At 38.0% G+C, this 10688-nt stretch overlaps 1 protein-coding gene across 1 annotated transcript in view; it reads left to right on the forward strand.

Annotated features, from left to right (window-relative positions):
• The first annotated feature begins 1144 nt into the window (after window positions 1-1144).
• Window positions 1145-10688, forward strand: part of LOC138003433 (signal transducing adapter molecule 1-like) — a 26293-nt gene continuing 16749 nt past the window's right edge. Inside the window, exons 1-7 of the mRNA XM_068849491.1 lie at window positions 1145-1298; window positions 1370-1454; window positions 5202-5277; window positions 7588-7683; window positions 9583-9662; window positions 9960-10026; window positions 10115-10214. Of these exons, the coding sequence (XP_068705592.1) occupies window positions 1157-1298; window positions 1370-1454; window positions 5202-5277; window positions 7588-7683; window positions 9583-9662; window positions 9960-10026; window positions 10115-10214 (646 nt within the window). The 5' untranslated portion in view covers window positions 1145-1156. The remainder of the gene's footprint in view (window positions 1299-1369; window positions 1455-5201; window positions 5278-7587; window positions 7684-9582; window positions 9663-9959; window positions 10027-10114; window positions 10215-10688) is intronic.

The following is a 10688-nucleotide window of genomic DNA, read 5'->3' on the forward strand; positions in this document are numbered from 1 at the left end:
GGGGATGGGTAGGGAAATTACATTTGAATGGTTGTAAAGTAGGTGTATTTCCACTGGGGACTAGAGCAGACAAACACACATAATTCCCCCACCCCTCTGTTCCTAAAAGATTCTGAGTCATCAAGGAAATGTTAGGGAGATTACCACAATATACAGTTCTTGCCATTTGTGTGTGCCACATGAACTATATAAGGAACAAAACAAAAACAAAAAAAAAAAAGAACTGGATAGAAACAAGACAGGAATAAGCGACCAATAAAGAATAAGTTTAGACATGATTGCTGTTCTTTTGTTTTTTTGCATGTGTGAAAATACTTACAACCATTGCTCTTCGTTTCTTTTCAGTCCCAGTCCTCCTAGGTAAGAATTCCCCGATATTTCCCCCTGTATGTCCCCAGAGGGGTAGGGCAGAGGAACGAAAATCTTGTAATTTACTACCCCGTAGAGGCGTAATGGTGGCGTAATCTCGCGTAATTGACCTAGTAATTTCCTCATATGTCCCCACTATCCCCGGGGGTCGGGGGGTGGGGGAAACAAGTGACTGGTGCATTATCTCTAACATCTGATTATCTGCAAATAGCAGATACTCAAAATGCGTTTACCACAAAAATATATATGCGGTGAATGTTTAGGAGCAATTGCAGAATACCTGGCCACTATACATTGTATTTCTTGTAGCGGCATCCTTTGCAATTGAATAACAAGGCATGTAACACTAGATGCTATTCGTATGCAAATTAACAGGACGGGTATTCTGCAGTATTCCCAGTAAAATTATTCATTTCCTGCAGGAACAACAGTGGATAGCGTTGAACTCGCGCGCTGATTGGCTCGTCAAACTCCGGCTGTCCTGTGCCGGCCTCGAGCAACTCAGGAAAAAATGGCGTCCCGATTTGCATCCGTGACAAGTGAAGAAAACATCCAAATTAATTTTTTGTGGTGTATATTATCTCACTGTTTTAGTATATACTAAAACAACTATTCACCTCAGTGTTGGTGGCTAGCGTTGGATATTTACCTCGCCGCTTCGCGGCTCGGGAACTATCCACCGCTAGCCACCTCCACTTCGGTGAATAGTTCAAGAAATGTTACTTTCTGAGCATGCCATGCTAATGGTCAGTGGTAAATCACGTTTTTCTAAGGCCGCTATGAGGTCATGGTCAATAATATTTGTGAACAGAAGGTAGATCAGGAACAACTGCACACAATTATTTCTGCGAAGTTTTATACCGGAAAAAATCTCGTTACACGTATAATGCCACTATTTTCGAGCTCTTCGCCTTTCGACCAAGATGTCGGTAAGTTGAAATCTCATTGCCTTGATTATCTGACGTTGCAAGTGGATGAATAGTTCGCCTGTTTTTCACAGAGAAAGCAACAAGCGAACTCAATACGACAGACGATTGGCAACTTATTATGGAGCTCTGCGATCGGATTCCACAGACATCAACCGGGTTTGTAGATAAATTAGCTCTTTAACGAAGTAGCCAACCTATCAAGGGATTCTTATTTTTTTAACGACTAATTTGGACTTCAAACTTGTGTCAGACACGTAGTAACTTACATCTGTTTATTTGTAAGTTTACGTGAGGTTGTCACAAGCTTTGTGCATTATAATTTATTTCCACAAAGTTCCTATTTGAACTAAGTGTCAAAAATTTGGTAGTATCTTTCACTTTTATTCAGTTTAAAGTAAAATATCGGTTTCAATATAAAGGCCGACTCTCTTTTAATTTTGTTTGGATTTTTATAATTTATTGATTGATTAGCTTATTTATCTTTGGCAAGAATCCTCGAGACTCAAAACTCGTGTTTTTACTTCGCTATAATTCGTTTACTTTACCCAAAAAGTCTTCTTCGCTTTTGACATTTTTTTTTTTGCCCATCACAGTGTGTCACGTCCCTTTCGAATCGTGACGTCATTGAAACGATTGTTTTCGAAATGCTGTGTCACAGACGTATGTACCTCCTACTTTTGTCCCAGCTTGTTAAATGAACAGAATCTCCTTGGGGGAGTTTTTTCAAGGCTTAAAACACAGAGGTTCACAGTTTGCAATGCACTTTGCATGCAGTATTCCCCAAGCTATATACTTCCTTATTCATGACAGAATAATTATAATAATGTAGTTGCATCTCAAACAGTTGGACATGGTTAACAGCATTCTATTGAAGTCAATGTAGCCCTTGAGAATCCTACTCTGCGTATTTATATAATATCCCAAGTTATTCTGACCTGTTCTTACATTTTGATCGGTTCTTGCCTATGATCTGTTAAAGGACAGACGCACGATTGATGTCACCATCAAGTTTTGTGCAAATAAAGTTTAATTCTTTATTATATAAAACAAATAGATTCCACGTTGCTGTGCGTCTGTTCAGTAATATTACCGAAATCACGAAACTGTTTGCACCCCGAAAAAAATGATCGATGGCATTTGAATTTCGACTTGTTCACGTGACCATTTGGAGCTCACCTATTTGTGATGTGTCATTCTTGACGTTAGCGAGGTCGTGGGAAAATATAAAAGAAACAAACTGCGGCTTGCGAGGAATGTGTACGAAGAACTTTTCACTGTTTGGAAATGGTATGTGGTCACTGATGGTTGAGCAGAGGGGAAGACGTTTCAACAGAGTTCTACCTGGGAAGTTTTAGAGACATAGGATTAAAGTACAAAATGAGTGCCAGGTCTTACAGTTTCAAAAATATGGAAGACAAGTTTTGTCAAACATACAACGGAAAGTTACTTCCATTGTCACACAGCTAAAGGGCACAGGTAACCCAGGCTCACTGTGTGTGCTGCATAGGTAAATATAGAGAACATATGAGGCGAAGTTTAGGTCTGCAAATTTGCTAGAAAATGGAAATAAAAATCAATGAAACTTACCATGTGGTGAGCTATTGTTGTCTTTAATATGTACATGAAGTTTCGGGAAAAATGGTCCCCGTTCACCTTCCCTCATAGTACATGTATAGTGACAAGGGAGGAGACAGAAGCCAGCGTCGGGACTCTGATCGACCCAAAACAAGCACAATTTTTTTAGCGAAAATCAATCCAATCGCTAAATAAACATGCCAGGCTCATGGAACATGAATTAATTTTCTGTAAACCATGAATCCACTGAAACATCTCCAGGCTCTGTAGAACTTGTTTACAAGTTAACCTGCTAAAATGGCGGCCCAAAACCGTTGTCCTCGCAGTGTCCAATTCAAAATGGCTCTGAACTCGGGACGCCTGGTGACGAGTATAATACATGTAAGTCCCCCTGGAGGGAGGGGAGTCCCAAGTTGCTCAGTGAGTTTTGTTTTTAGCAATTTGGGACATACATCTGTCACTCCAGGGGAGTCTTGACGCTGGCTTCCATCTCCTACCTTGTCGCTATACTATGAGGGAAGGTGAACAGGAACCATTTTTCCCGAAACTTCATGTACGTATTGAAGACAACAACAGCTCACCACATGGTACATAGTATTTCCATTTTCTAGCAAATTTCCAGACCTAAACTTCGCCTCATATGTTCTCTATATTTACCTATGTGGCACACACAGTGAGCCTGGGTTACCTGTACTAAGGGTCAACGGAAAAAGCTGGAAGAACCTAGATTTAGTGCAACTGCTGATAAAAAGCAGACCTTCGGTAACTTTCATGTACATGGCAAAACTGGATACTTCAAGGTAGTGTAAAGACTTGCGCATTTGCCCAAGAAGAAAATGAGAATGTCACACGCTTGTAAGGCAGTTCAAAGTAAACACCTAATGCTTTGTTGTTTCAAATTTCATGCTCGTAAAGCAAAATTGTATGGTTTATAAATACCAGTATAGTATCGACAAATTGTTCACGGGAATTGATACCGAAGTCTCACTCCAATCATTATGATAAGTTGAGTTTTTATCCCTTGTTGTTGTTTTGGTTGACGTAAATTCGAAGACAAATTCTCTGCGAAAATTATATGAATCGTCAACATAGCAGTAATTTAATTATAATGTCAGTCGTGGAGAACAAATAACAGGGCTCGAAATTGCGACCAATACAGTTGCATTTGCGACTAAATTTTTCCCTTTGCTACTAAAATATCTGGAGAAGTCGCAAATTTGCGACTTGTTGTCACCTTCGCTCTTTCGAAACCAAAGGGTTAGCAGTTGCCACTTTGCTGCTACTTTGCTAAAATAAATAAATAAATGACAAAATTGTTTTGCTTCTCACTTTGAATTTTCTCTGAAGATAGCGTAATTGTAGAGTAATTTAGCTGCGATGTTACGTGCACAGCTACATTCCTTCGATCATTTGCCATTTTCAGCGGTTTCTTTACGCACAAATATTGCGGGCTCATATTTTTTTCTAAACCACTGACAACACAATGCAGCGCGGCGATTTTGCGACTAAAATTTGCGAAATTGCGACTAAATTTTCATATCTTATCGCAAAATGCGACTGGAATTTTTCGTTAATTTCGAGCCCTGAATAAACAGTTAATAATTATTTTCATTTAGTAATCAAAACGATTTCAAGAACAGTAATGTTGCAAATAAATGTAAAAGAAAACATTTGACATATCTTCTCATTTGTTCTTATCAGTCGTTGTGGAACATCTAAGGCGGGACAAAACGTCTCCCTTATGTGTGAAACTGGTAGACCACTCATTTTTCTTTAATCTTGTATGTATCTCTAAAACGTCCCGGGAAGAACTCTGTTGAAAAATCTCACCCTCCGCTCAACCATCCGTGACCATACATCATTTCCAAAGGGTGGAAAGCTCTTCGTACACATTCATCTCATGTCGCGGTCTGTTTCTTTATTTTCCCACGGCCTCGCTCACGTTAAGAATGACATTCACAAATCAGGACCCTCCAAATAAATGGTCACGTAAGCAAGTCGAAATTCAAATGCGATCAATCATGTTTTTCGGGGTGTATATATAAAACAGTTCAGTGATTTCGGTAGTAGATCACAGAAGAATGTCAAAATCTGGTATGAACATCAGTGACACACGAGGCGATGAACGTTTTTGTTCTTACCACATTTTGTGATGTCACCTGTGATCAATTAGTGAACAGACACATGGCAACATGGAATCTATTTGTTAAATGTAATTGTACAAGGAAATCACTATCAGAAATTGCTGGTACTGGAAGTTGTAAATTGTTTACTTTCGTTCAGTCGTTTGATTTCTCATAACATTGACCTTTGCTGATTTTCCTTTAGACCCAAAGATGCACTAAGGTCCATAATGAAGAGAGTAAATCATAGAGTTCCGCATGTTGCTATGCAAGCTCTTACTGTAAGTTACATGTACATGTATATGCATGATTGTGCATGAATATGCACGTAAACTTACCGAATTGTAAACTCTTACCGTAAGTTACATGTACATGTATATACATGATTGTTCATGAATATGCACGTAAAATGACCGAATTGTAAACTTACCGAATTACACTGATTTGAATTGCATAGTTGCAGGATTGTACAGATATGTCCAGAGATACAAGTAATCAGATGCTTGCAGATTTCAATAAACGTCCCAAAGTTTTTGGTAGAATGTACACGTATACATGTAACTATTTAATCGCATGGGCCTGTCAGGGCAGTTAAGGATTAATTTCACACGTATTTTCAAAGTTTTCACAAAATTGCCTGAGTCAGGAAGTGATGAGGGCAATTTGAAAAACTTTGAAAATGCAAGTGAAATTACTGGTAATCCTTAGTTGCATTTGCACAAGGGCACATTGTGATCACATGCTTATCGCACAAAGGGCAAAATTATTGAGGGAAGCCGGACAAATGACAGTCAACTTAACATGCTTTCATTTGGTTAAAGTCCAATTCAATAAATCCTGGCTGTCAACAGAAATTGTGCTTGAAATTTATTTTGTGTGGACAAAAAGCAGTTTAATCAGAGTCAGAGTCTGGAAGAAGATTCCATTGTAACTTCGCTTGCCCTGGATAAGCAACTGTTAACCAACAAGTAATGATTCATGCCCTCTTGATTACCAATTGAAAAGTGCCCTCGTATTAAAAGAAAAAAAATGCCCTCCGTCTCAGCCAATCAGCAGTCAGTAATTTTGCGCTGTATGTGATAAGACTTAACCTTTTCACTCCCCAGGGGCTCCGCATTGATGAGTAAAATTGTCTGGTGTTAGACAGAGTAAAACCTATAAGTCTCAGTGGCCCTTACGGGAGTTAATGGTTAATGGGGACATAGTAACTGTTTTTGAGTGAACCTACAATTTGTAGATGTTGTTAACCCTTTTGCTCCCGAGGGGTTCCACTCCCGAGGGGTTCCCCATTCACGAGTAAAATCGTCTGGCATTAGACAGAGTAGAATCTGTAAGTCTCAGTGGCCCTTATGGGAGTGAAAGTGTTAAAAGCACACTTTGTATTGGATGTCAAAATTGTGCTTGCATCTACATGTAATTACTTGGAGATGCATTTCTGACATAAGTGGGGTTGTTAAGATCCAAAAGAAAAACTTTAAGGTCTCTTTACTCATTCCCTTCCAAAGGTTACCCCAATGATGATTATTTAATATCATCAGGCTTTAAGCAGACTAAAGTCTTTTTTTAAAAGTGTCACTTTATTGGGAGTGGAACTTTTGTTTTAAATTTGTTTCTTTTTCTTGGGTCATTAAATGGCACTCAACAACTGGTCGTGGCTATTAAACATTGAACTCTGGGAGTGAGACTTTCTGTCTAATGCCAGACTATTTTCTTCATCAACTGGTTGCATCCTAGGGCATTTGAGGTGTCAGTGGGTTAATTAAAGATGATATTGCTGTTCAGTGGGTAATAATCACCATCCAATCAGGGAATAAGTACTTGTATCGTCCAAGAGAATGTTCTCTAACAGATATCTCTATAATTTTTACTGTACTTTTCAAATACCCAGGACCTGTAGGCTGCATGTAAGATGAATAATATTATTGAAGTAAGTTTTGGAGGACCAGAAAATCTAACTGACCTAGCTCAAGACTTTTAATGGGTGGTTCAACACAACACACGTGTTACAACAATAATTACATACATGTATTTTCAGGACTTTAAATACAATCATTCTAACTTTAAAAAAAATAAGGATTGTACAAATGATTTCTGAATCATGTAAACAGACAAAGGGCTATGAATGAGTGATAGGAGCTAGTCGGCACAAAAGTCACTCCATGGAATCAGATCCATAGTGTTTCTTTTTTTTATTATGAACCAGGAGCAAGTTCAGGGCAAAATCAAGGAACTTTTGTGGATATTTTCTAACTAGCGCAATTTAAGACAAAAATTGACATGCAAAAACAATTGCTTCATGTAAAATTTTAATGAACATTGTCAATCGCGTTGTTTAACACCCTAATAAGACAACTTTTCTGGGTGACTAAGATAGAAATTTAATGATTTTACATCTAGTGTTGTAAAAATTTCATCTTTTCAGCGCTCTCCTGATTTCAAAGACATCAAAGTACCCCAGGCCTGTATTGCAGACCACTTAATTGTTTAATATCAATCTAATTTTTGGGCCTCTTTCATTTTGCAATTTGCATTGAGGTAAATGTTGGTCAACCTTGCCTCCTCAGTATAAATATTACTTTCTTATCTTTAAGTTGCTCTCGGCTTGTGTCAACAATTGTGGAAAAGTTTTTCACTTGGAGGTGTGCTCCAGAGAGTTTGTTAATGAAGCAAAGAGTATCATCTCCAGGGTAAGAATCATCTTCAAGATAATAATAATAATGATGATGATGATGATAATTATAATTTATCACAAACTCTGAAAACTGGTGACGCAGACATTTCTTAAGCTGTGACAAGCAGGGCTTTCAATAACATTTGAAGTAGATGACTATGCTGATCAATGTAAGTGGCGGTCATTCTTGTCTTTTACAAGGGTTTGAGTGAAAATCAAAGGCAGAGTAGCTAGCAATGAGAGGCAAATTTCTGACAACATAGACAGGGGTATACCTTCGGTGACCAGCTTCTAATGAAACCCCTGGACAAGATTGCCTTCAACATGCATGAAGAGAGCCACATGAATTTAATAATTTAAGGTCATCAAGGCACCACTGTCAGAAGAAAAGTATCTGAGGAAATGACCATTTTGAAGGTTCCTTGTGTGTATCAAAAATGCAAAAAAGTAAAAGCAACAATAATTTTGTCCATGTTGGTTAGGGTCTAGTGTAGTTGCCCCCTATAAAGGTCCTGTACCCTAAGCAAAGTGCTGGAAGTCTGAGGTCTCGGGATGCTACTTGACTGGATATTTCTCCCCAGGGAAAAACCCTGTGCTTAATTCTACATCATCATCATCATCATCATAATAATAATAATAACAACAACAACATATGAAATGAAATGTTAATCATAAACCCATTGGGAACTTGGGAAAATCTGAGCCCCAGATGGGATTTGAACCCACGACCCTCCGTGAGCTAGTCAGATGCTCTAACCACTGAGTTACTGGGGACGATATACTCATGATATATTCCCACATTCGCCCACTTGGGTGGTTGGTTGGCCACATCTCAGATATGCTTTAAGGTGACTGCGCAATGCAGTTATGAGCTATGCTGTCAGGTGTTATTTTACTCTGTAGCTGTGTGATGCAGCTCAAGGCAAAGACCCATATTTCACCCTTGCTCCCTGTAACTGGGGGCTGTAACACTGTACATGTATTTTAACAAATCATGAAGTATTATCATGGAAGAGCTTGTATTAACAGTAGGTAAAGTTTTTGAAAAAAATGTAATTATATGTAGGGAATAGGGCCTAAATAATTTAAAGCTGTAAAGGTCAACATTCAAATTTGAAAAACAATCCTATGCTCCGCAGGAAGCTCGTGAAGTTCTGTGATTTGAAGGAGTATAATTGTGATTATGTTCACATAAGATCACGCAGTCTGCACAGTTTCGAACTTAGTTAGTTCTTATTAACTGAGCGGGAGGTCTGTATGGGAGAATCTTGACCGAGGTCGCCAGTACAGACTCAACGCAGTGAGGTCTGTACCAGCGACCAAGGTCAAGATTCTCCCATACAGACCGACCTAGCTCGGTTAATAAGATGTTTATTATATGGCCAAACAAGAACGATTAAATTTGTTTAATGTAACTGGTTTGTACTAACTGACATTTTGCTTGCGAGTGGTGATGAACTGAACTTAATTCTGTCAAAGTTTGCTCGTCATCCTCTCTCAGTTTTGTCATCATGCTGTTTGGCACTTCCATAAATAAATATTGGTAGAAGAAAATACTCAATATTTTTGCATTTTAGTTTGCATCTTTTCACCGCGAAACATTACCGGTCTAGATGCCGGTCTAGATGAGAAAATCTAGACCGCGGTCCATATCGATTTTACCCAATCAAATTCGTGAATTTTGTACTTCCCAGTCCTCGTGAGACAGAGCCATATAATAATAGCTTATTATTAAATTGAATCTTCATGCCTCCTTTTTTCAGAGCAGTTAAATCATTAAGTCATTACCAGTCATTACTAAAACTCACATCTTGGACAATGATTGTATCTTGTCTTTTGGAAGGCCCTTTGATAAACTAAATGTACATGTATTTAAAAAAAAAAAAAAAAAAAACGTAAATTTTTACACTCTCAGGGGCATCCAAAAGTAATAGAAAAGCTGAAGGGCCTTATAAAAGAATGGGCTGCTAGCTTCAAGGATGATCCACAGTTAAGGTACAGTTGTTATCAAATAACTATTAATTACAGCTGTAAATACATAAAATAAGAAGAATTATATAAGAGCCGTTTTTTCTTTAGTTGAGTTCTCCGATGGTGAATTAGTTTTACCAAAATATGGATCATAATATACATGGGATTGTACACTGTGCTTATGAGATGAGTAACATTTTGTTCCATGGAATGTAAGGGAGACGTAACCCATCATTTAAGAATTGGTCTATCTGTAATCCTCCACAGTACAGTATGCTCCCCACCAATGTGTGTGTTTATTTATTTATTTTTTTTTTTCAGCCTCATTCCTACACTCTACAAAGAACTTAAAGCAGATGGAATTGATTTTTCGAACAGTAGTTCCAAGGTTGGTTTTTTCACATCATTGCATACGAAGCATCCATCCCACCAATAATAGATTTGAATAGCTCATTAATTTTGATTGTCTTTTTTAGGATTCTAGTTCAAAGTCAGTGAGTTCTGCATCCCATTCTTCATCGTCATCATCAGCTTTGTTGTCTAGTCCCGAAGAAGAAGATGAAGATTTAGCAAGAGGTTCCTGCTACTAATTTTGTTGATTTGTATTTCACATAAAGTGCACTTTACAAAAACAATGTAGTTTTTTCAGTGTGGGAGTACTATAATTGATCAATACTACCACAACAAACTTCTTGAATTCCCCTTTACACTGTATTTGCTGCCCAACTTTTCAAAAACCTAACAGACATTGTGGGTCTCGATCTAGGGATATCCTTTCAAAAAGAAAACAGTTTCTCTCATTAAGAGACGAATTTGCTGGTAGTGCATATGTGTTGTGGTTCAAAATTAATTATTTTTTAAACTTGCCCAGTTCAATTTTGATTTTCCTTTGTTTCAGACTATGAGTATGATAGCAAATATAAGACAAAGAAAAATCAAGATTACACTGGTTGAAAACTTTTGAACCCAGAAAAATATAGAACCATGACTTTCGAGCATAGGCACATAAAGGCCGCATCAGTTTAATCTTGGTTCACAAATCAAAGAAAC

This window comes from Montipora foliosa, chromosome 5 (genome assembly GCF_036669935.1).
Source record: "Montipora foliosa isolate CH-2021 chromosome 5, ASM3666993v2, whole genome shotgun sequence".
NCBI lineage: Eukaryota > Metazoa > Cnidaria > Anthozoa > Scleractinia > Acroporidae > Montipora > Montipora foliosa.